This window comes from Amphibalanus amphitrite, unplaced genomic scaffold (genome assembly GCF_019059575.1).
Source record: "Amphibalanus amphitrite isolate SeventyFive unplaced genomic scaffold, NRLGWU_Aamphi_draft 000241F_arrow, whole genome shotgun sequence".
Classification (NCBI taxonomy): domain Eukaryota; kingdom Metazoa; phylum Arthropoda; class Thecostraca; order Balanomorpha; family Balanidae; genus Amphibalanus; species Amphibalanus amphitrite.
In genome coordinates, this window is record NW_024881736.1 from 309052 (window position 1) to 333595 (window position 24544).

At 53.6% G+C, this 24544-nt stretch overlaps 4 protein-coding genes across 12 annotated transcripts; 3 read left to right on the top strand and 1 right to left on the bottom strand.

The window, feature by feature from the left end:
* Window positions 1-738: 738 nt before the first annotated feature.
* On the top strand, window positions 739-7165 carry LOC122386115. Of its 3 annotated transcripts, none has more exons than XM_043374976.1 (2): window positions 739-827; window positions 3668-7165. In XM_043374976.1, the coding sequence occupies exon 2, from the start codon at window positions 3706-3708 to the stop codon at window positions 6535-6537; it is 2832 nt and encodes a 943-aa protein (XP_043230911.1). In that variant the 5' UTR covers window positions 739-827; window positions 3668-3705; the 3' UTR covers window positions 6538-7165. The 3 variants fall into 3 exon arrangements, with proteins under 3 accessions (XP_043230911.1, XP_043230912.1, XP_043230913.1); XM_043374977.1 differs by having other exon boundaries at window positions 787-810; XM_043374978.1 differs by lacking the exon at window positions 739-827 and adding an exon at window positions 861-1154.
* A 707-nt stretch (window positions 7166-7872) lies between these two features.
* On the bottom strand, window positions 7873-9819 carry LOC122386116 (NADH dehydrogenase [ubiquinone] 1 alpha subcomplex assembly factor 2-like). 7 transcript variants are annotated; one of them, XM_043374981.1, is made up of 2 exons: window positions 9782-9819; window positions 7873-8439 (listed from the first exon to the last, which is right to left on the bottom strand). In XM_043374981.1, exon 2 carries the CDS (start codon window positions 8421-8423, stop codon window positions 7989-7991), a length of 435 nt encoding a protein of 144 aa, XP_043230916.1. In that variant the 5' UTR covers window positions 8424-8439; window positions 9782-9819; the 3' UTR covers window positions 7873-7988. The 7 variants fall into 7 exon arrangements, with proteins under 7 accessions (XP_043230916.1, XP_043230920.1, XP_043230914.1 ...); XM_043374985.1 differs by lacking the exon at window positions 9782-9819 and adding an exon at window positions 9720-9732; XM_043374979.1 differs by lacking the exon at window positions 9782-9819 and adding an exon at window positions 9619-9635.
* A 268-nt stretch (window positions 9820-10087) lies between these two features.
* LOC122386118 (lipoyltransferase 1, mitochondrial-like) lies at window positions 10088-24386 on the top strand. The gene is made up of 7 exons (XM_043374986.1): window positions 10088-10233; window positions 13847-13933; window positions 14266-15009; window positions 19281-19388; window positions 21879-22062; window positions 22362-22531; window positions 23332-24386. Exons 3-7 carry the CDS (start codon window positions 14518-14520, stop codon window positions 23509-23511), a joined length of 1134 nt encoding a protein of 377 aa, XP_043230921.1. The 5' UTR covers window positions 10088-10233; window positions 13847-13933; window positions 14266-14517; the 3' UTR covers window positions 23512-24386.
* Window positions 12244-14375, top strand: LOC122386132. Its single transcript, XM_043375015.1, has 3 exons — window positions 12244-12594; window positions 12739-12982; window positions 14266-14375. Exons 1-3 carry the CDS (start codon window positions 12244-12246, stop codon window positions 14373-14375), a joined length of 705 nt encoding a protein of 234 aa, XP_043230950.1.
* Window positions 24387-24544: the final 158 nt, after the last annotated feature.

Consider the following 24544-nt stretch of genomic DNA (forward strand, 5'->3'; position numbering starts at 1 on the left):
CAATCGCATCAAAATCAAGGTTGGAAAGAATGACTTAGCGAGATTGACCAAGTGACGAGGCTTACTAAATCCTGTGCTACCATATTCCTTTCCAAAGAAAGGTTACAAGAGTTTTGCGCTGATGGACAGCAAAAGATGTCGAAATAATCAATGATGATTTATGATGCCCATTTTATTAATAAATCAAATATTCTGAATTGCTTTTCAGCAATAAGCTTTCAGTGCTTTAAAACGAAGCTCATGAAAAATGCTGCGAAATAGGTACAGGAAGTCATAATTCTGCTGAAATTTGCGCTGCCATTATGGAACCACATAAAAAAGTTGAAAGGGACACCAAGATCCCAAGATACCTATAAGGCACAATCCCTTTGTCTTATTGATCCCATTTAAGAATCGTTATCTCAAAATTGTGTCTTGCTGAGCCTCGTCAAAATGCTAATGTAAACGCAACCATTTTAAGTTACACCCAGCGGCTCGATGGATCCTATAAAAATAGACACAAGAAAGCAGAATATATTATGGAGCTCAAAAAACTTAGAAATGGTGTAAGCATAAAAGAACACTTGTATAGTTTGGCACCATTACCGATTTCAACACGAGTACGATAATTTGACTGTCAATTCCTAGTCGAAAAGCAAATAGTTTTCCTTAAGTTTTTGTTGAAACAGTGATGTTGAATAATTTCATAAGATATCCTTGAAAATAAAATTCATCAAAAAATATTTAGATAAACGGTTTATCAATTTCTTCATTATGACAAATCAAAACGATCTTGTTACTGGAGTTTGGACGCCATTTGCCGCAGTTTGGGTGCGCTCCGCTAAAAAGTATTAATATTTTTCTTTTTTGGCCCTTATTATTCCTTTGAATCATGTCATAAATTAAATTGTGTTTCATCCCACCTTTCGAAATTACTTACTCTGTCCAATTCGCTTCATATTAGCATTTTTCTTTGTTTGGAGATCTGGGTAGCGCCATATTTTGTATAAATTGAGCACTCTTGATTGGTAACGGTTTGTATACAATAACGACGCGAATGTTTTTATCAAATGATTCACTTACTGGCTCTAATTTGAATTTATCTAAACACACATTATTGTTGGTTGTGATCAGCATCATTGATTTGGGAGATGGGGGCCATTTCATTGCAGACTGTAAGAATTATTTCGTTTTCCAGTTTGAAGTTTTTGTCTCATGAAAATGCCTTAGTTTGTGTAGGTAGTGAGGGAAGGGAAGGATAATGCTATATAGCCTTGAGATAATAGTCATTTGATTGGTATGATTTTCAGTTTCTTACTTCATTCCAGTGAAAATTGTCATTGTCAGGACACTGATTTTTTCTCTTAATGATACATTTTACCTTAAGCTTAATAGCAAGACCTCTTTATTCATTAACATACCCTTGTGTAGTTACCAATGTTACCATGAATAACAATGTATTCATGTAATTTTATGTGTTCGGACAGGCTGTGTTTTGCATGGAATTTCCTCTTTAAGGAATCCCTCGTGAAAATGTCCGTTTCAGTTTGGGCAGTGTGAAACACTAGGAATTTTCTTAAATGGTTTGGAGAGCCTAGAACATGCCACTCATTTTTACTAGGTAGTTGGCAGCTGCCATGGAAACTGTTCATCTATGTTGTTAGGTTCATGATGGATTATACACATTTTTTCTCATCTGAATCTTCTATTATGCTCTAAAATATGCTGTGAACAGCTGGTTGAGTGGTTTTACATGTTTATTTTTGCTGTGATTTTAGTGAAAATACAAGACAAATAATTTGAGTATTTTTTTATGAATAAGTAGTGAAGTAAAAATGAAAAGTAAATAAGGAAAAGCCTGCTTGAACGTTATGACGAATAGTCCCCATTCACCAATGGAGAAAAATGAAAGAGGCTGTCTGAATGCACGCCTTGTCTTGGTTTTTCTGCATACTGTATATTGCTTGCTAGTTGTCACTATACCAGAAGCGATGAATCAGAACAATGCCTAGATTTTATATTTTTGTGACAATGCTTTTTATTACTTCAAATCTACCTAATTAATTAAATGGTAGTTATGGCATAATTTGGAAGGTATTAATCAATTGATGAAAATTGGAAATTGGCATATGATATTTTGGAGGATATAGTACCTTATATTTTAAAAATTTGATAAGAAAAGCTGTTAATTATTCATTTCAGATTTTTGCAACTGTGAACTGCTTAACCCGCGCCCTGCTGGGGGGGGGTGTTTGAACACCCCCCCTTGGGGTTTTTCGCGAATATCTCAAAAACGGCGGCGCGCAGCGCCGCCGTTTTTGGTACACCTTATCATACATCAATTCTACACATGTTGTGAAAATTTCAGACCAAGGTCATTCAAGGTCAGGTCACCAGGTCACTTGAAGTGACCTCACCTCATAAAAAGTTTCAATGTCTGTCATAGCTACACCGAGTGACCGATCGCTTTGAAACTTTCAGCGATTGCTAAGAGCAATAGCATGTACAAAATGTTTATCTCAGAATTTTGATATCGATGACCTAAGGTCAGGTCAATTTTGCGACCTCCCCATTATAAGTCAATGGGAGAAAATTGAAATGCGCCTCTTTTGGACAAAAGACATTATAAACACTCCCAAACACCGAATTACAAGTGGTTTAGACACACTGAACATGAAAATGGTGTCCGTGACCCTTGTTTATGCCCTGAGGTCATCTTAGGTCACGAATGGTATCTAACAGTTTTTCGCTAATAACTTTTGATAGAGGCATGCTAGAGCGATGAAAACGCCTTAGATGTGTTCAGCTCGACGCTACGGATCGACTGATATGAAACATGACCCTTTCCGGTCAGGTCATGACCTTGACCTGAGGTCAAATTTTCAAGTTGACCTTTCAAGGTCAACTTATAGTTCATTCGATGCGTCTTGACGAGAGGAACACAATGCCGGTAAAAGTAAGCTCGTACAAGGCTTGGGTCAAAAGTTATTGCAGAAAAACTGTTTCCGAAAAAATCGGCTATTTTTGCAGTTTTTGCCCCCTGCAGGCAAAACCGTTGACGTTAGGTCAAATCTGAGAGAATTACTCAGAAAGGCCTTTAATAGGGCTATCGAATGCACTTTTCCGCGGCGCTGTAGCTCTATTGGTTCTCGAGTTATGCGTTGGCTTCTTGGAAATTTTCGACATTTGACCTGGAAATCGGCGAAATTTTGCCTTCAATGACCTCTGGTGACCTGACCTTTGACCTGACCAAAAAATTGACCGAAGTGATTTCCTCATTATTTTTGACGCTCTTTCGAACGCCGCCTTCCGCGTATCGCTACGTGGCCCAGGAGCCGAGTTACAAGGGGGGGTGTTCAAACACCCCCCCCCCCCCCAGCAGGGCGTGGAAATCCAGGACCCCCAGCCGGGCGCGGGTTAAAGTGCCTATAGTATACTATGGGCAAAGCTCAAGTATAGGTAGATCAATGCAAAAACATACCTCCCTGTGTAACAATGTTTCTTTGTGTTGCTCAAAATATTGAGCCTAGTCTGATTGCCTTTGTGCCTGCTAGTAGACTCTTTTTAAATGTCTCAATAAAACTGTATCAAACCCTGAACTAGTGCATCGGACTTCACTGCTGTATTTGTGTGTTGTGTAAGCATCTAGTTGATTATACTTCAGTAACACTGCATTTGTGATTCACAGGATACTGTCAATATAGCAGCTAGTGTCTACCAGTCACCATGAGGACTAGGACAGATGACAGGAAGAACACAATGCGTTCGGCGGGTCCGGCGCGCGGCCGTGGTGCTCCTCCGGTGCGGTACGTGGCCCGCAGTGTGCGCACCACGGTCGGAAGTCCGCCGCGCGGCAGCCCGGTGCTGCGGGTGGGCCGCGGCGCCCCGGAGCGGGCCGTCACCGCCGGTCCGTCGCGCTCGCCGTCCGGCCGGAGCCGCGGCCGACCGCCGGGCAGACCGCGCGGGCGGGGTCGCGGCCGCGGCCGAGCCCAGCCGGCCGCCCACCCGACGGACGAGGACGGCGACGAGCCATCCGAGGAGGACGAGCACGAGGACGATGGTGACGCTCGGCGGGGCAGCGGCGTATCGCCGTCGCGCCGGCCGGCCGCCGGCAGCTCGGCAGAGTCTAGCACAGAGGCCGACGAGAGCGGCGACGACATGCTGATGGACGTGCTGGCCTCCGGCGACTTTGGCCGCGCCAGCCGGAAGCGGCAGCTGCCGGCTCGGTTCCGGGACGCGCCGCTGCAGCCGCTGGTGCGACGCCGGACGGCCAGCAGCAGCTCGGCTCGCGGTGACAAGACGCCCGGCTCGCCCGACAAGGATGCGCCGGCCGGACGCGCCGCCGCCGCCGACCGGCTGTCTGTCAAAGTCGAGCCGGTTAGGTCTCCAGTGCGCGGCTCGCCGCTGAAGCAGGACCGCTCTCCGGTGCGCTCGCCGCCCACCATCGCCGAGAAACTGGAGCGGCAGGCGGCCGAGGAGGCCCGCGCCGCCGCCGCCGCCGTCGCCGCCGAGCGGGCGCCGTCGCCCGAGGACAAGGAGCCACTGGTGATGGAGCCGCTGGAGACGCTGACGGACGCCATCGAGCTGGACCACGGCATCCACTGCGCGCCGCCGCCGGCCTCGCCGCCCAGGAAGCGGCAGCGGCTGCAGTCGCGGTCGGGCGAGGCGGCCGGCCCGGCGGCGCCGTCTGACCACGCCGGCCTGGTGGACACCCAGCTGTTCCACGAGGAGCTGGTCGAAGAGCAGGGCGAGGTGATGGTCTCCGGCCAGCTGGACGAGGACGACCTCATTACCATGGAGCTGGACACCATGGAGGTGCCGCTGCCCGTGGAGACGGTGCCGCGCCGGCCCTGCAAGATCTGCCACCGCCAGTTCAAGGTGACAAACCTGAGGCAGCACATGCTGACCCACACGGGCATGCGCCCGTTCAAGTGCGAGATCTGCTCGGCGGTTTTCACGCGGCGCTCCGACGTGTTCCGACACGTCAAGATCGTCCACCAGCAGGAGAAACCGTTCAAATGCTCCAAGGACGGCATGGAGTTCAGCGACCGCAAGGCGTTCAAGATGCACATGGAGCGACACAAGCAGCCTGCGCTCTTTGCCTGCAAGGTGTGTGACTTCCGGTTCGGCAAGTTCGAGTACTACGTGAACCACCTGAAGTTCATCCACCCGACGGGCGAGCCGCTGCCGGCGTTCCCGGAGGACGTGGAGCCGGAGCCGGAGCCGGTGGCGCCGCCGCGCGGCCGCTACGGGCCCACGCCGCTGCAGGCCTTTCTGGACGACGACGAGGACGACTCGCGCGGCGCCGGCGGCCTGGAGCACGGCATGGGCGAGGAGCTGCAGCTCGCCGGCGGACTCGAGAACATCGAGACCGAGGAGATCCCGCACGACTCGATGCACCTGGTGTCGGCGGGCGCGGCTGGCGAGGCGGCCGGCGCGGCCACGGCCACCCTGCTGCCCGACTCGGCCGTGCCGGACGTGGTGGAGGGCCAGGACGTGGTGATCGGCGCCGCCGGGCCGGCCGGCGACTCGCGGCCCGAGCGGCCCGGCACAGACAAGGACGACCCGCCCGAGCAGATCAACTTCCCGCCACTGGAGGAGGACGCGGCGGCCATCCTGGGTATGACCGACCTGGCGCTCACCAACGAGAACACCTCGCTGGCGGCGGCGCTCGAGGAACGGCCGACGCCGCACACGCCGGCCGGCGGGCCGGTGGTGGTGCTCTCGGGCGCCGGCGGGACCGGGCGCCGCTTCGCCGACCCGCTCATCTCGACGCGCGCGCTGACCCAGTCGCAGCCGCGTGTGGTCACCATCGGTAAGCCGGTGACGCCTGTGAGCGGCGCCGGCGGACCCAAGACGGTGCTGCTCACCCGACCGCGCATGGTCGCCGGCAAACAGGTGCTGCAGGCCGTCAAACTGGGCGCCGGACAGAAGCTGGTGTCGGCGCGCGTGCCGACCGTCCGCGGCGCCGGCGGCCGGCAGCCGATAGTGCGCCAGGTGGTCGTGAACCGGCCGTCCGGCGACGGCACGCCGGTGCGCGCCGCCGTCGCGCCGCGCCCAGTCACCACCCGGGTGGTCCGGCCGGCCACTCGGATACTGCCGGTCGCCGGCCGGCGCACGCTGGCCGCCGCCGCCGCCGGCCAGCACCCGAAGACGGTGTCGCCGGCGATCCGCGTGGTGCGGCCGGCGGCCCCGGCGCCTACCCCCGCGCCCGCGCCCGCGCCTGCCCCGGCGCCGGAGTCGCCCCGCCAGCCGCCGGTGACCGTGGTGTCCGCAGAGCCGACGGGCGACGACACCAAAAACATCGAGGTGACGACCAGCACGGCCAGCGGCTCGCGGACCATCATCCTGCAGACGAGCGGCGGCGGCGGCGACATCCTGCAGTCGGAGGAGGCCATGCAGACGCTGCTCGAGGCCGTCCAGCAGCTGGTCTCCGCCTCCGGGGACACGCTCGAGGGCAAACAGATCGAGATCGTGATGCAGAACGATGGCCAGCAGAGTGGCGCGGCGCCGGCTGAGGCCGAGGCGTCCGACGCCGCGCCAGAAGTGTCGCAGTAAGGCGCCGCGGAGTGGACTGCCCGACCCGACCAGGGTCCCCGATAGACCGTATGAACCGCGCGCACAGCGCCGTCCAATCAGTCGGCGCCCAGTGTACAGTGTACAGAAGTGACTGGCGCGCCAGCGCCGCTGCCGCAAATTAATGCTTTTGTATTTATGTGATCTCTTACACCTGAATGGTTCAAGGCGGACGTATGTTTTGTTGGTTTTGTTGAAGCGCACCTGCTTGTCGCAGTGTTTGCTCGCGTTTTGGTGGTTTCCTGTGCCGGTTTCCGGACTGATGCGTCGCGCGCCCGTGAAGACGGGACTGCGGAGGCGTTCCGGCCTCCGCCGTCGCTCCCGACCCGTGTGTGGAACAAGTCGGGAGATGTGGCTTTGTGAGTCAGCAGTCAGTCGCAGGGCCCGACGCACTCGTTACTATACGCCGCGTCGGCTAGAGAATATTACGGTAGATATAAGTATCGGAGGCTTGCGATGGACGTGTCGCCGACAGGTCCTACATGTCATCATCATATTGCAGTTGTGTCGTGGGCGTTACGCATTCCCATGGTCATCCTCGCTCGTCCATATCGCATCAGTTGCGCTATAAATGATCGCATCATCATCACAATAAACACCTGCCAGATCAGTCAGTTTGTCAGGGTTGTCAGACTTCAGTTCTTCCTCACGGTCCTGCACTGACGACGGTTTCCACGAACGGGAGTTCAGTTTTGGTCAGTGGTTGTCCATGCGACTGGGCCACGCACAGGGAGCTCCGAGCTCTGCCGAAAGCGAGCACGCACTGCCGGTGGCGGGCAGGGCGAACGCCACCGGTCCCACCTGTCGGCGGGTCACGTAACTACGGCTGTCGCAGTTGTCGGTGGTCTCCACCCTCCACGGATAAATCGGTACTTGACAAGAGAGAAGATTGTTGCAGAGCTGAAAACTGGCGAGGCCGCTAAAGGGATTTCTGGACACGACGACTTTCACCGTTCACGAGTGGTGAAGTTTTAAAGAACGACGGACGACCACAGTAACGAGCACGGAGAAATGCAACAGCCAAGGCTGGGTTTGAGAAGCACAGCAAGACAGGCACTAGGCCGCCGCGGGTCCAAGTACAGTATCCAGGCAGTGCTTCGCGTTCAACGTGCTTGTTTACCGCAGTGAATCTATTAATTATTTTCTTGGGCAACGCTTGCCGTGGCAATGTTCCGTCGAATGCCAATGTCATGGCGTCCCTTTGCGGCACCTGGCTTCCACTAGCTTGCATCTTATGGTGAGGACGACTCGTTACGGATCGACAATCAACAAGTTGCGATCTTCACCGTCACTTATCAATATCGTCAAAAGAGTAGATAAAGACGAGGGGCTATATCATTTTATCATTCAGTACAGATCACAGACACTTCGTAGCAACCACTCGGCAAGTACAATAGATAGCACCGCATAACAAACAATCAGAACTGACAATCCTATTTTATTTTATACTTGGAGTTCTTCTGGCCCGGCTCGACCTCGTATTCCTCCCAGACGGGGAACGCCGACGGCCGCTCGGGTTTCGCTGGTTCGATCACTTCCCCGCGCTGTTCGGCCAGTTTGGCGGCGTTGATCTTTTTCAGCTCCATGATGGCCCTGTTGCGGGCGACCTCGTCGTCGGTGGGCGGCTGGGCGCGCCGCCGGCGCAGCCAGGCCTCCCATTCTGCCGGCATCTCCTGGTCGAACTGCTGGCCGGCCGGGTCGATCCACCGCCGCGGGTGGCGCTTCCCGCGCGATGGGTCCGCCGGCGCCTCGTAGTACTTGTTGCCAAAATGGTCAGAGCCCACCAGATTTCCGGATGGGCGGTTCGGAGTGATGGACTTGAGAAAGTTTCTGAAGAGAATTGCCAGTACATTCCGTTCTGCAGGCATAGTTACTGCCCAAGCACTGAAACAAAAAAAAAAGAAAAAAAGACAATTTGTCAGCAACTGGTAGGTACTGAGCTTCTTTACTTTGAGTCCTGCAAGAGAAAGGTCTCAAAGAAGAACATGTATGGCTCACAACTGCTGCCACATCAGAAGTGGCAGACAGTTGTGGAGGGATGAATGTAAACTGGAAACCTGTGGTTCACACTCCCCTAAATGCCATCCAACATATTAATGGCATTTGGCAAGCAGCGACACAATTAAAATTTTACAAGATCACTCTGCAACTAAATACCTAGCAGGAAAGACAAATAGTTTTCCACCTTTGACTGAAAGGGGCAGGTAAGCTAAAAATATATTTTTAAAAATTGTTTAACACTGGATGACCAGAAGGTAAAGTGAGTAAATCATAGCAAGTTCATGCTCATAACTACAGGTCTTAAGTAAGTAACCATGCCCACCAATTCCACACAAGATTAGCATGTAGGTAGATACAAGGTATCTCATGGCTAGACTTGAAAAGTGCCTAATTAAAACATAAGTTTTATTGGGAAAACCCCATAGGCGCGGGAGCCGGGGGGCAGCTTGCCCCCCCCCCCCCGACTCTGGGGCCGTGGGGGCGGTGCCCCCACAGCTTTGAGACAGAATACCACACTTTTTTTGCAAATGTTTTCTTTTTTTGTTGAAAAAGCCAAGGGGTGAAAAATAAGTGGCCTAAAACCGGTGAGAAACTAGATTGAGATTTGGGGGTACCCTAGGTTAATCTCTATTATGGTGTGCCCCCCAGTCAGAAAGTAGTTCCCGCACCCCTGGAAAACCCTTTGCACAGGGGACTGTAACAAATCAAAATCTGAATTTTTTTATTGGAGAAACTTTTTAGGGGGCGTATGTAGTATGTAAGTACAGTAATCCTTTGTGTCATAAACCACAAGATCGTATTTTGATTTAGGATTTACTGTATACCACCACGTGTATTAGTATATTACCGTTTACACCACTCGACTCCGACGTTCAGTTATGTAATGCCTCCCAAAAAAATGTCCTATACATCACGCTGTGTAAGTAATCCTAATTCAATATACCCTGAGTAATACATCGCCTACGATCTACTCATTATTATTGTTTATTTCAAGGTTTGCGTTCTTTTGCTATGCTGTTTTTTCACCTGCCCCGGTATCTATGCCAGGTCCCTGTAAATTACGTAGGCATAGCTACTATTATGCTTCAACTTTGACTTTAATGTAAATATTTCTGCATCTCTTAGCACAAAAAAATAAAAACTGTTGAAATTAAGTATATTTGTTTTTGCACAATAGTACAAATAATGAAATGCGAAAAATAATTATCTAAGAAACGTCAAATACCTATACGTCAAGTAATAAAAGGTATTTCAAGCATTGCATATAAAAGACCATCCTGAAAAAGCTTACTTTTCAGCTTATGAAATATTACGTCACTGAAACAGCTAAGAAACGTTGCGTGAAAGTTTTTTCTGCTCTTGAGATGCAGAGACAAAAACATCCGGCTTTGACTTTTGAGTATTAATTTAATAAAAAAGTTGTTCGATTTAAGAACAGTAGGTTAGAATAAAAACATTCTTCAAAAGATTGTTTTCAAGTTCACTGTTATTTGTGACGTCATGTATACCTTAAAAGATGAAACTTTGCCAAAAGGTTAAAGTGGAGCTTCGATTCATTTGCGACGCGTCTTCCACTTCATTTCGCTTGCAACTTTCATGGGATGAGGATCGGGCGGTATCGTCATTGAAGTCCGAAATAGAAGATATTTATATCTGGGGCTGAAGCTGGGAGCCGTTGTAAGTATTTACTTATACTTACTTACTTATACTTATAAAATGCGGAATTTAGGAAGGCCTCTTGGCCTCTTGGATCCGGACGTGACGAGCTTTGTGTCAGTGTGTCACTGCATCAGTCGTTGGAATGTATGGTGTACTTGGCGTGAGCCCAGTGTTCGTCAAGCCTGGCCTTGAAGCTATTGACTGAGGGCGCATCGACGACAGCGGATGGCAGAGAGTTCCAGTCGTTCAGGACTCGTATGCTGAAGGCGTTCCGCCGCACTCTGGAGACAGCTCTTGGCTTGGACAGCTTCCACTCATGCCCTCGAGTTCTGGTCGTCGTCGCCGCAGTGAAGAACTGAGATGGGTCAACATCCACTCCCCGTCGAAGCACCTGGTAAACCGAGATCATGTCGCCTCGTCGGCGCCGATAGTAGAGCGATGGCAAATTCAGGCTCCGGAGTCTCTCCTCGTATGGCAGGTGGCGGATGCTGGCAACCAGTCTCGTGGCCCGTCGCTGTACCCGTTCAATGCGCTTCTGAGGGCTGTTCACGGGCCCTGTGTGCGGTTGGACCGCACACAGCCTCCAAGCTCCGCCCACTGCGTCCCTACGTCAGCCTTCCGTCACCGCACACAGCGACCGCTGTGGCCGGTCGGGACCGGCCACAGGAATCCGTCCACCGCACGCAGCCGTGACGTCAGAGCCGCCTACCCATCCCCTACCCCCACGCCTGCTGGACGCACCGCACACACCGCACGCAGCAGTGTGCGGTGCCCGTGAACACCCCTCTGGTCTTCTCGGTTGAAGGCCAGAAGATGGGAATCAGTTTTTGATGGGAATCAGTTTTTAACTATCTCCGTGTTTTAGCCTAGAGCTGCATAAGCTTTATTTGAACCTAGGTAAGGTTAACAGTTGTTTTAAAAATTGGAATGTTGCTCCACAGGCTGTATTTCTCCAATTAATATTCCAGTTTTTATAGACCTAAAATTTTGGATTTTGTGTAATTATTTTCTCTTTTTGCAAGCTTTTAGAAAAAAATGAAACTTGCTATCTAAATTCTAAAGGCAAATTATGAAAAAATTGCCTGTCCCGTAGTTGAGTTGGTAGTGTTGGACTGCCAGAAGTAAGATCCCGATCCCGGGTTCCAGTCGCTCCGGCGCTTGATATTTGAGACTCCTGATGGGGACCGTCTGCACTCTGCACTCTGCGGTTGGTGGGAGCAGCCGCAGCCCGTTGAAGTCAGTCGAGTGGGACGGGTCGTATCCGGCTTTAAAGGGCACCTTTAACTTTGGCATCGAAATTCCTCCGGTCACCCGGCATTGCGCGGTTACCCGGAATGCGCGATCGTACGGGGTCTACACAAACTCAGCTTAGCGTAGGCTGTGGTTCTGTCAAGCCATCCATTCGAGCTAACTTTCCAACATTCGAGCTAACTTTGTAAAAACTGAGATAGCATTTGAAAGAAAGTAGATTTAGATCAGGGATGCAGAGCCGTGGAAATTTCAGACAGCTCCGGCTCCGGCTCCAATGCCCGTACATCCCCTATGCAATTAAATACGGGTGGAAGAAAAAAGGTGATGGGATTGGTGCACGTTGCTTCTGTATTTGCATAACAAGGATATTTTCATATTTTGAATACCGCATGTTTTACTGCCTTGAACTGTCAAACCCAACTAGGTCAATGCTTTTTCCTCTTCAAAAAAAGGAGCCGGAGTCGCCCCCTTCTATGACGGCTCCGGCTCCGGGCTACATTGTTTCACGGCTCCGGCTCCGGGCAAAATATCTCCGGCTCCGCACCCCTCTTTAGAATCATGTATAGGGTGCGGCAAAAGTATTGATACCTTCCGTCTTTTTGTAATAACTCAATGCATTTCCCACATGCCCCCGAATATGATATTTCTGAGCGCGCCCTTGCGTACCCGCATCCTTCCCCGAGGCGGGAATTAGCTGAACAGCTGACCTCGACCCAGAGGGTCGCCGGCCGGGGTCATTATCCACCCGGTGGCCGCTGCAGTAGCCACGGCCGAACCATGAAGGTCAAACAATACAGTTTGGAGGCTCGCAGCCGCGCCATTGGCATGCTCCAAGCCGGCAAGACGCAGAAAGACGTTGCCTCACACTTTGGGGTCCCAGTCCTCACCATCAAACGCTGGTGGAAGAAGTTTAAGGAGGCAGGGAGCGTCGCAGATAGACCGTGGTCAGGGCGCCCTTCCAGCATCTCGACCGTCGCCAAGATCGTGATGAAGAAAGCGGCTGGAAAATCTGACCACTCGGCGAGGAAGCTGTCCAAACAGCTCACTCGGAAGAAATATCCGGTGTCCAAGAGGACTGTCCGCCGGTACTGGAGGAACACCCTTGGACTGAAGGCCTACAAGATCCGCGTACGGCCAAAATTAACGGAAAAACAGCGAGCACAGAGGCTTCAGTTTTGCAAGGAACGCAAGAACTGGACTGTGGAAGAGTGGAAGCGGGTACTCTTCAGCGACGAGTCTCCCTTTCAACTCTTCCACCACCCAAACCGCCAGAGCGAGCGAGTGTGGGCTGAGAACCCGGCTGAAGTCCCGAAGGCGTTCAGCGTCAAATTCCCGCCGAAACTGATGGTGTGGGGCATGATGTCCTACGAGGAACTGAGCCAGCTGCACGTGATCCCGCAGATGACGTCGGTCAATGCCGAGTACTACGTGGAGCACATCCTCGAGGAAGTCTGCCTCCCTGCCATCAACAGAACGGCCACGACGGGCTCCGTCCTCACGCGCCGCATGGTCGAGCGCAGGTCGGACAGCATTTTCATGCAGGATGGCGCTCCAGGTCATCGGTCTGCCAGAGCGCAGAAGTGGTGCCGGGAGCACCTCCCCAACTTCTGGGCTAAGGACACGTGGCCAGGGAACAGCCCTGACCTGAATCCAATTGAAGAGCTCTGGGGGATAATGCAGCAGGAGCTGGACAAGAAAAACCTCCCAGCAACCTTGGACAGCTCGAGAAGGCGCTCAAGAGGACGTGGGCGAACATCAGCCCACAGACTCTGAAGAACCTGGTGGCCAGCATGCCCGCACGTCTCTCACTCTGTGTCCAGCTTCGTGGAGAATACATTGACCGCTGAAATGAAACTGTTGTTTTAATCTTACGGGAGGGAGGGAATGAATGGTAAGGTATCAAAACTTTTGCCGCACCCTGTATACTGACAGTAAAGTAAATGACATACTTTGCGGTTATACATCTTGATTCCCTAAAACAACTGAAGAAGTTAGAAGCGATTGAAGTTTTGCAGTTTTTAAGTGAATGTGGCGTGACCATGACATGTGACCACGTGGTGACATGACATCACCAAAACGTATTCTTCACAAATGTGTGATAGTTTTGTTCATATTTTCAGGGAACATGTCTGTCATGTCATTGTCAAAATTATGTTTTGTGATGTACTTAAAGTTTGATGTAGATAGCATAACAAGTAAAGAAGCTATTGGCACAAAATGGGAGGGGCAGATTCTTCCCCCCAGTGGGGTGCAGTTTAGCATGCCATGTTTAGTACTGATGTCTTGCTTAATATGATTTTCGCCATCTGCCTTTATATCTATCTAGTAAAGTGTGTTATACAGAGAGCTGACCAGATTTGGTGTGCCACTGCCGTTTCAGCTTGTTTGTTAGTTCCTCAAGTACAGGCTTACCTGCAGATGTGGAGCAAGTCTTATCAGCAATACCCGTGGTTCTGTGATTCCCTGCGTAAGTAGAAAAAATCATTACAATATTCTAGCATCAGAATGCGATGACAACACATTCTAAGCCCTCATATGTCAATATTGCTGAATTGTAAACCACTAAAGGTGATGGTAATTTTTTTGTTTATATGATCTATTCTGTAATTAAGGTAGCCTAGTTTGATTATGCAGTGAGTATCTCTGAACAGCCAGCAGCTCGCTTGTAATGTATCCCGTAGGGTGTACAGCGTGCCAGGATTACGCCTGGGAGTGTAGAGGCGCGTGTAGGCTGATTTCTTTGCTGGTTATATCGCTGCTAGTCGGCTGTCTCTGACGGCGCCGCGCGCCCGATTTCAGGCATCCACCGGGAGCTGTACGGCCTGCACCAGACGTTCAAGTGGCTCCACCTGACAGTGGCTCTGCACTCGTACCTGGTCTATATGTCCTTTGACGGATTGCATCACTGAACTCGCAACACCTAATAGCCGTTTTAATTTTTGTTTGCGTTTTGGCAAACGTAGGTTATCCCCTGCGACCCGTCCGGTCCGTCCCGCGACCCGCTCTGTATCGCTCCTCTGCTCCGTCTGAACTATCCGGACCATCGGCGTCATGTCTTCACTGCTGTTGGCCCGTCCGTCCGTCCGGCTGCCGCTGCTGGCCGCCGGCCGGCGCGCGCTCTCGGCTCGGCCGGCGCCGCCGCAGCCGGAGGCGCTCTCCGTGTTCCTCTCGCAGTCGCACAACGTGTTCACCAACCTGGCGCTGGAGGACTGGCTGTACCGCAACTTCCGCTTCGGCCGGCACAACCTGCTGATGGTGTGGCGCAACGCGCCCTGCGTGGTCATCGGCCGCCACCAGAACCCGTGGCGCGAGGTGGACACGCACCACCTGCACGCGGCCGGCATGCCGCTGGCGCGCCGGAACAGCGGCGGCGGCACCGTCTACCACGACCTGGGCAACCTCAACCTGACCTTCTTCAGCGCGCGCGAGCAGTACGACCGCGCGGCCAATCTGCACCTGGTGGCCGACGCGCTCCGCCAGGGCTGGGGCTTCGACATCACCGTCAACGAGCGCGACGACCTCCTGCTCGACGGCGCCTTCAAGGTCAGTGCGCCGCCGGCCCGGGGTGGGGCTTATCACAGCAACGGCTAGCGGTATTAGCGGGAAAGAGTCTGACGGGAGCATGTACAGCACCTGTTATTTAATGTCGTGACGTTTGCTTTGCTATGCCAAGTACGATGTTTTTCCACGTCTCTGATGCTCGGAATCAGAATGCATAAACAACTTTATAATCTGTTTTCGCTGGCAAATTGCTTCCGTCAAAAAGAAGATAAGTCAGCGTTGATAACCATATTTAAACTCGACATTTTCTGGTTGAACTCCTCGCTCAATATTTCTCATCTCCGAAGTTTTCAGCGGCTGATGGTATAGCGAAACGAGCCTTTCCTCTGTTATCACTGTATCGTGTCGGTGTTTTTCCTGAGACCTTGTCAGCGTCACTGAAGTAAGGTCAGCCTGGTGCCGTTAGACGCACAGAGCCGGGTCCAGCCACACGTCCTGTGAGGTCAGGATCGAGCAGACCCTGCCTCTCCAATCCATGAGCACACTCTGCATGTCCGATTCATTATGCGCATATTGAGCGAGTTTAGTACACGCTGCTGACATGGCGAGTATATCAGAGTCTGGGCGCCATCGGATCTGGTCATCGCCCTTCTTTTTAGTATGGCTAGACCGGTGATTTGGTCCTCGGCTGCTCTAGGTTGATGCATGTTTTCATTATTACGGGCTGATCAGGATTCAATTTCGGACCGGTCTTCGTCGATGGATGACTGAGGCCGTAAAAATGCGCCTGCAGTGTCCCGAAATTTGCCAGCTTGGGTGGGAAGCGACACCCAAATCAAAATAATTTTCCACTCTCACCTCCAATTTTCCAGAACGATTTTTCACTCCCTGTTTTACCAATCAGGAGCATCTGCGTGTACCTTTTACCTCCCTCTACATTGTATTTAATCGTCCTATAATGCAGCTCCCGCACCCTCCCCAACATTCACAAATAAATTGTTGATATCTGTTTTCCGCTCTTTTCGTGCCTTCCTGACTGGCAATTTTCCACTCTCAGCCCTCTTTGTAGTGACGAATATTCCCCTCCGACACCCAATCCAAAATATATTTTTGGGACACTGTGCGCCTGGGAAGTGGGCATTGTTATTGGGTATAGTTATTGTGGCAACTGCCACCTAGTTATGCCTTGAAACTGGCCCTGTATCACTTTTCTCAATACCATAACTACGAACAGCAATGACACACATTTGAACCCGGTTAGTCAGGTATCAAAAATAGATCCGTTTTAGCTCGCGGAACTTCTCCGCTGTTCTGTTCAGCACTCTCCGTCTGGAATTACAAGGCCGCCGCCCGTCCACCTCTGCCGCCGTTTCCGGACGATGCCAGTGTCCGCGGACGCCGCTCGGCGCGGCTGGCTCGGCGGCGGCCCGCGCGCAGCTGCGTGGTGCGTGCAGCCGTGCAGCCGTGCACCGCCCGCTGCTGCCACGCGCCCTTGGAGCCACAAGGTCGAGCGCGCCGAGCTGTGTTTGTCGCTTGACGCGGACCTGCTTGGAAGGCCAGATGGACGCGCAAAATAGCCGGCTGGTAACCGGACCGAACTGCTGAAGGATGGCTGGTATTGAACAGTGAGGCTATACATACTTATTTGAACGTTGGCCTGAATCTCTCTGAGAGACACGAGTATGCGAGTTTAGTTCCGCGGCGCTAAACACAGGCTCTGCCCAGACGTGCTTCTCATATCGTAAGAAATCAACTATGCGGATATCTCTCGTATAGCGGTAGGTATGTATCCGCAACCGATCAGCACAGAACGCTCCCGTGGCGTACCCCTACCCCGCCCCGGCCCCCGCCGACGTCCTTGTCCGGAGACTTCCGCTGCCGGCTGGGCCCAGGGCCGCTCAAACGGCTGGCGGGATCTGTACCCAGCCCCGCAGATTCGTCGCAGAAACGGCGGGAGTCTCTGTGAGCTGCGGCACGACTGCGCCCATCTCCGAGTCCTGGGACTCTGGCTGGGTTACCGGCGCTGCTTTGGTCCCGGGTCGGGAGGAATCGGTGCCGGGCGGATGGGAGGCGGTCGGTGCGCCGGCCAGTCAAGTCCGCTTCGCCGGCGGCAGGGGCGGCGCCAGGCACGACGCGTGCGAGGTCTGTTTATGGAGCCTCCAGAGGCGGCGCCAGGCCAACAAATGGGAGTCAGGTAGAGGCGAGTTTTCGTTTCTCAAAATGTTTTGTGAGCACAAAACGAGTGGCGGTGCCGTTATGGATAACTTTTATGAAGCCATTGATAATTAAATGATCCATATGTGCACGGAAAGACACAGGAGGAAATGTAGTTTTCTGGCTTTAAATCTAACTATCTTTGTTGAAGAGATTCAGTGTAGAGCGCCGCTCTCCGCGTTACTGATCTCGTCCGCTCGTCACTACCCATAGGAAGCCGTTACTGATGTAGCGGTTCGTCCGCTCGTCACTATCTGTGCTCTCTGCTGTGTATCTCGGTCGGACGGACGATGGGGCTGCTCGCTCGAGGCCACCTCTGCCCCCCCCCCCCCCCCGCTGCCGTGAGGGGGCGGGCCGGGGAGGGCGCGCGATGGGACGGTGGCCTCCATGGGACAGACGGCCGTGTGCTGTGCCGGTCCGGTTTTGGTTAGCTCTCGGCGTGGTACGTTGCACGGCCGGTGCAGCGCGGCTCTCTCCCGGCGCTGGCGGCGGCGCCGGTGTTCCTCCGGTCACGTGTCGGCCGCGTGACTGGCGCTGCGGTGAGCGGGTACGCTGCGTGCGACCGGCCGGCCAGCCCGGCTGCCCGCGCTCCGCTGCCTGTCACCTCGCCGTGTAAAAACAACTCCGCACCGGCACAGGCGCGGCGCTCAGCTGACCCAACGCTGAGCGCTCCCTTCTCCCGCCTCTTCTGGTCCGCCCGTCCTCAGTCCTGTCCAGTTTCAACCAGTTTTGGGCAGCCTTTGGGCTGAGTGGGGCGAGCGGTAGTCCGGTAACGAATTTATTATCATAAATAGAGCTGTTCGGGGAACGCCAACCCGGCGGGATACCATCAGAGTTCAGGACGAGTTTGAAGTGGATGCGTCGGTTACGAGACCGAGAGGCCTCTTCGAGTTATGGCACCTGTGATTGGTTCGTTTCCTGGCGTCCGGGGGCTTGGTTCGGGGCCGCGGAGGCCCGTCTGGCCCGACATGTCCGAAGGTCACACGGACGGACCACGCGAACCCAAACAGCCGACTGTGGTCGGGCTGGGCAGAACCGCGTGAGCGTGGGACTATGGGAGGGGTATCGTGCTATCGTTTTGTTTAGCGTGTACTGAACTTCTAAGGATGTGTAAGAGGGACGTTTGCAGTATCTCTCGAAGCCAGAAAACGTTGGGCTAACGCGAACATTCCCAGTGGCTTTGAAGCTTGAATTACGTCACTCCGCGGCTATGTTCCGTGCTTCGGACTCGGTATCTAATCCGTGCATGATGAAAGACTTCTTGCAACCACGACGGTATGGTCTTAGACCGTAGCTCACGGAATTCGCAGAAACGCTGACTTACCTTCTCAATAATTGACCAGTCTGCTACCCAACAATTCAAGTTAGTCTACGCTACAAAGATGGGTCATATATTATCTAGCCTTTACCTTGCAAGCCAAGCCCAGATCCTCCCTTCGAGGCGGAGTTTCTCGGCGGATCGATCTCGGTCGTTTGTTGCCAACCGAAATCCTTTGTCGGTGGTCTTGACCCCGTTATTGTGTGGGTTCCTGCCAGCTCCTTGGCATCAACAGTCGCGGGGCTTGGCCATCGGCGCCGTTCAACTCATTAGATGGCGTCACCTCAGAGACGTCAACTGTCAAAGCTGTGACCTCATCCGTGGACGGGGCCTGACGTGATTTACCTACTCCGGAGGTGAATATGGGAAAGTGCTGCTGGCATATGCAGCTGGCATGGATCTTTGTCTGATGACGTCATTAATGCTTAAGTGGTGACGTCACAGTCAGTCAGGGACGGACGGTTCGAGTACTGTTATCTGTCGGTTTTGCGAATGCAGCGGTCTCGAAGTTTGACGTGTCATGCATGTGCGGTATTATCTGTAAGAATCTTGGTGCGGTATTATGGCCGCAACGCAGGTGACAGATCATTCATCTACCTGGACTGTGTCTTCATGTGCGCTGTGTAGTGTGTATCTTTTCACCCCTCCCCCGTCATGCGCAGCATATCTCCCAGTGCTGTACCCCGTTGACCCTGTGACCCCGACCCGCTGACCCTGTGACCCCGGTGCTGTGACCCCAGCAGAGAGCGTCCCCCGTCTGACGGTCCCCGCTGCTCGCCAGGTGTCCGGCACGGCGGCCAAGCTGACCAGGAACACCGCCTACCACCACCTGACGCTGATGGTGAACGTGGACACGGACAGCCTGCACCGGTCCCTGGAGCGGCCCCTGGTGAGTTAGGACCCCCTCCCCCCCTTATACACAAACCCCTTCCTCAGTACAGCGGCCACCGGTCGCTGGAGTGGCCCCTGGTGAGTTAGGACCCCCCCCCCCCCCATCCCACGCACACACACACACACACACACAACCCTCCCTCAGTACAGCGGTCAGCTGACCGGACAGCCTGCACCGGTCCCTGGAGCGGCCCCTGGTGAGTGAGGCACCCCCCCCCCCCCCACACACACACACACATATAAACACACCCCTACCCCTGCAGAGCGTCCAGCCGAGTCCCCCCCCCCCGCTCCTACCCCCACGGGCGCCCAGCTGAGCCGTCCATAGCGGTCCAAGTCACGTGATGCGTGATCCGGCAGCGTTGCTGGCTTTGGATCTGGTCACATGTTGCGTGATCTGACAGCGAGGAGGCTGTAGAACAGGTCACGTGATGTGTGATCAGGCAGAGCGGGTGGCTGCAGAACTGGTCACGTGATGCGTGCTCAGCGTCAGTACGGTTTTTCTGGTCGTACTTTCTGCTACTGGGAAGCAATAAGAGAGTTACGACGTCATAGGCATGAAACATATGTCGTTCTTCGAACTACCATATCGGTACCTGAGGATTTGTCAGCAAATGAGCGAGCAGTGCTTACAGGTGTGCTTCCAAACAGCGAGAAGTTGACCCGAGAATCGGGATATGAAGCGGTTGGTTTTGTTGAGCCGGCTAGATCGTAATAAAAATTAGTAGTTGGCTCCCTAAAATTTATAAGTTTGAATAGGCTGACAGATGTGCACACTGACATTGCACTCTGGCCGATGTAACACTGAAATCAAAATATTTATGTCCCACATCCGCGTTATGCCTGCCAAAGCTAGGTTATATTCAACTCTGATATTGTTGTATATTTGGTCCCATGTCATTTACGATCTCATTTGCGCGAGGTTTTCCTGAGCCTATGCCTGACCTCATTGGCCAATCTGGCGTGCAGCCGACTTTATGCTTTTCACTTCAAGATGACTTTCTATGACGGTATGATACCGAGCGCAGTCCGCAGGGCTTGTTTCGGTACTGGAGAGGCCACGAGTCCTAGGAGCCGACATCTCGGTCACCACTCACCTGACCGGTTCCAGGTGGTGTCCGATCAAAACAAACAGCTGATTTGAATGTGGCGCACCTTCTGTGCACCCGCCACCCCCAGTTGATTGGCATAATGGCATATATCGGTGAACCCGGTACTGGGTTCACGCTGCCCAAAAACGGCAGCGTGTTTAGCATCAAAACATCATCTCATGTTTTTACGTACCTACCCGGCCTTTGGCGTCCCCCAACTGGAAAACACCACATTCACCACATTCACAGTACACGCAGATGCGGATGGTTCTTTGCGGTATACCGCGGCCTCTGTGGCTGCTCAGCCGCCAGTCCACGGGGTACGTGCGTGCCACTGGCTCGGCCGGCTGTTTTTACCGAGGTTTGTGAAGTGTGTCAGTGTCGTCAGCCGGTGCGTCGCCGTCTTTGTTCGATGGTGGTGACGACTGCTGTGCAGTACAGTCCCCCCCCCCACCCTCACCCCGCGATCAGCTGGCGGCTGGGGTCACCCTGCCACCCCCCCCCCCCTCCCCTCCCCTGAGGTCGGCTGTTGTGCATCCCCGCTTGCGCCCTGCCCCCACCGAAGGCACCCGATGAACCGATGGGGGGGGGGGGGGTGAGCGGCCGTGCCAAGTACGACCCACAAGCTGTGGGACTGTTTGTAGAAACGCTTAGTTTAGACCATTGTTTGTTTTACGGGGCGCCCTACCATTGAGGGATTGATTGAACCGGTTACGAGTGTTAAATATTCCATAAATATTTCAATATTTTATTGAAAACCCATTTGCATTTTCCTTTGTAAAGTCATTTGCTCTGAGTTACGTATCAGACAAACACGGTCGCACTCAGGGGCCGTTGAACCGGAGCCACGGTATGTTGGCAGACCATCGCAGCCCACTCCGTAGGTATCGGCTGTGTTACACTAACACCCGGCGCGGCGGCTGGGTGGTGTCGGGAGGCCCATGGTTGGCAGCAGCTCGAACCCCGCGACCCTGAGCGTTCCAGGACCCTTGGACGGCCCCGCGCCCCTATCAGTATACACGGCCAAAGTCAGCCGAACGGCCAGCGGCGGCCGGCGCCGACACGTGCGCTGTTTGGACGCGCGCTGCTCGCGTGAGGCGCCGGGCTGGCAGAGTTGGACACGTGTTGGAGCGGGTCCAGTTGGGAGTCATGAACATATTTAAGGGATATAAATACCTACTACCAAGATAATGCTGGAAGCGAAAATGCGTGTAAATCATCGTATACCTACTTTTGGGAAATGTCCTTGCTATTTTTCCATAAAAATGTGTGATACCAGCTGAGCTGAATGCATGCCCCGTCAACCTGAATATCCGTGTGAACTCCGAGCGTCCATGCCTAAATGCGTCTGCCCGCCGTCCCCACCACTGACCCCTGTGCCCCCTCTCCGTCGACAGCACGGTCTGAAGAGCGGCGCCACGGAGTCGGTACCGGCACCCGTCCGTAACCTGGCCGACGGCGCGCCCAGCGTCAGCATGGACAAGATCGTGGCGGCCATCGGCCAGATGTACCTCAAACAGGCGGGCAAGCAGGCCAGCAGGGGCTTCCAGATGGTCAACCCCTCGGACGAGTGGTTCCCAGGTGAGACGGACGGACGAGCGGTGCGGAGAGGGAGGGTATAGCCGGGATGAGAGGACGGCAGAGGATGTAGGCATGTGGATGGGTGGAAGTGGATGGGTGGAGTTAGTGGCGCATTTTGAGGGAATGTCAAGTTATCTGAATGTTACCGTGGGATTGCATGTCATTGGCTGTTGATCAAGATATCTACCTATCGGTGCTCGCTTCCTCAACACGGTCACTCTCCACACAGCCGCTGTCAGCGTCCCGTCATGGTATTTCTCGGTATGTCCCTGACGGCGCCGTCCCGCCCCTCCCGACAGGTCTGGCCGCGCTGGAGGCCGGTCTGGCCGACCCCGGCTGGGTGTACGGCAAGACGCCGCGGTTCTCGCACACGTTCCGTCTGGCGGCCTGCTCGAACGTCGAGGTCGAGGTGCAGGTGGAGAAGGGTCTCATCACGTCCGTGCAGCCGCTGCCGCCCGACAACAGCGCCGTGAGTACCGACCGACGCGCCGGCCGGCCACGGGGGACCCGCGTCGGACCGTCACCGGACAGAGGGCGCTACGTGCGGGGTGTCGTCAGCATCTGACGCGACATCCTCCTTCGTATTACTGAATGTGTTCGGCTGTGTTAATTTGTTGGACAAAAATAATGCAACTGTTAGAGCCTCTAAAGTCGAAACATCCCGCCGTAACATCAGAAACGTCTTCCACTCCCCGTCCCGCCGCCCGTACCGCCACTGACCGCCCTCTGAAGTCTGAACCTGACCAACCCGTACCGTTTGCTGACCGCCCTTTGAAGTCTGAACCTTGACCAACCCGTACCGTTTGCTGACCGCCCTCTGAAGTCTGAACCTTTACCACCGTTTGCTGACCGCCCTTTGAAGTCTGAACCTTGACCAACCCGTACCGTTTGCTGACCGCCCTCTGAAGTCTGAATCTTGACCAACCCGTACCGTTTGCTGACCGCCCTTTGAAGTCTGAACCTTGACCACCGTTTGCTGACCGCCCTTTGAAGTCTGAACCTTGACCACCGTTTGCTGACCGCCCTTTGAAGTCTGAACCTTGACCACCGTTTGCTGACCGCCCTTTGAAGTCTGAACCTTGACCAACCCGTACCGTTTGCTGACCGCCCTCTGAAGTCTGAATCTTGACCAACCCGTACCGTTTGCTGACCGCCCTTTGAAGTCTGAATCTTGACCAACCCGTACCGTTTGCTGACCGCCCTCTGAAGTCGGAACATTGACCAACCCGTACCGTTTTCTGACCGCCCCCTGGCTCTGTCCATTGGCAGGGTGTGAGCGGCACCGAGTGGGTGCGTTCGATCCTGCCCTCGGCCTTCCCGGAGCTGCTGGCCTCGCTGGTCGGCGAGAAGTACTGCGCGGACATCGCGCGCCGCACCGAGACGCTGCTGCTGGGACACACCGGCTCGGCCGACACATGCCGCAGCGACCGGCGCATCCTGGCCATGTAGGACGGACACAGCTGGGGACGGAGGGTGCCGACAGGGGGGACAGGGGGGGACGGCGGCGACCGGCGCACTCTGGCCATGTAGGAGGGGCAGGGGGACGGAGAGCTGGCGCCGGAGACACATCCACGGGCTCCACAAGTAGGGAGTCTGAAGGGGAAGGCCGAAAGGACGCGGACATGGTGATTGAAAACGAGTGATTCAAACCGACTGATTAGAATGACATTATCGAATGTAAACAATGGTTATTTGGTATTATTTAACCTTTTAATCATACACCAGAATGCAAACTGTTTGGATTGTGCTTATAATTTTTTTTTTCGAAATGTAACGTGTTTGTGGTTTGCGGCGTGTTCTCGTTGGGACGGTTTGTTTGATGTGAATCTCGCCTGATTGGTGCGTCCGGCATTTGCCTCCCCCACTTTGTCCCATCCCCTGGCGCCCTATGCCCCATGTCACGTGGTGGAACAAACAGTCGTGCCTTGTCATCCGTGGCGGCCTTTACTAATGGCAACTCTGCTGCTTTTCTGTCGGTGGGGGGCGCTCGCTGCACAGTGTGCCGCGCTGACTTTACTGGAGCCACTATTTCCGTTACTTTTAAGAGCGCTGCGTCTATATTTCGTTCTGTCTGGGATCGGGTCTCTGACTTTGAGCGTGGTCCCGGGACGGCCGGCGGGAGCAGTCCGATTCTAGTGCAACTGGGGTGAGGGATCTGGGCCATCGGCCTCCAATACTGCCTCCCTTTTGGGGGCTGCCCGTGTTTACACTGAAATAACTATGCTCGCGGTATGATGTGTGATTGAATAATGTGTGATATTTTGATGTGTTGTGTCCCGTTTTAAGGCAGTCACAGATGTGATAAATGGCTGATTTGAGCAGCAGCTGAAGTGTGTGAAATGACCGTGATGATTTGCCTTGTAGTGTTGTGTCCATCAGCGCTCACCTGTTTCTGTTTACGTTCTATTGGGGAACGGGCGAGCTTCACATATAATCAGGAACTATTAAGGAGCAGAATCATTGGGAGTTCCAGCCCCTCATT

Bases quoted from the DNA above. Each gene is read 5' to 3' on its own strand.
- LOC122386115 (XM_043374976.1), top strand. From the start codon at position 3,706: ATGAGGACTAGGACAGATGACAGGAAGAACACAATGCGTTCGGCGGGT.
- LOC122386132 (XM_043375015.1), top strand. From the start codon at position 12,244: ATGAAGGTCAAACAATACAGTTTGGAGGCTCGCAGCCGCGCCATTGGC. The intron at 12,595-12,738 runs GTACGGCCAAAA...CCAAACCGCCAG, and splicing joins TGAAGGCCTACAAGATCCGC to AGCGAGCGAGTGTGGGCTGA. The intron at 12,983-14,265 runs GCAGGTCGGACA...GCCCGATTTCAG, and splicing joins CACGCGCCGCATGGTCGAGC to GCATCCACCGGGAGCTGTAC.
- LOC122386118 (XM_043374986.1), top strand. From the start codon at position 14,518: ATGTCTTCACTGCTGTTGGCCCGTCCGTCCGTCCGGCTGCCGCTGCTG. The intron at 15,010-19,280 runs GTCAGTGCGCCG...GCTGCTCGCCAG, and splicing joins TGCTCGACGGCGCCTTCAAG to GTGTCCGGCACGGCGGCCAA. The intron at 19,389-21,878 runs GTGAGTTAGGAC...CTCCGTCGACAG, and splicing joins GGTCCCTGGAGCGGCCCCTG to CACGGTCTGAAGAGCGGCGC.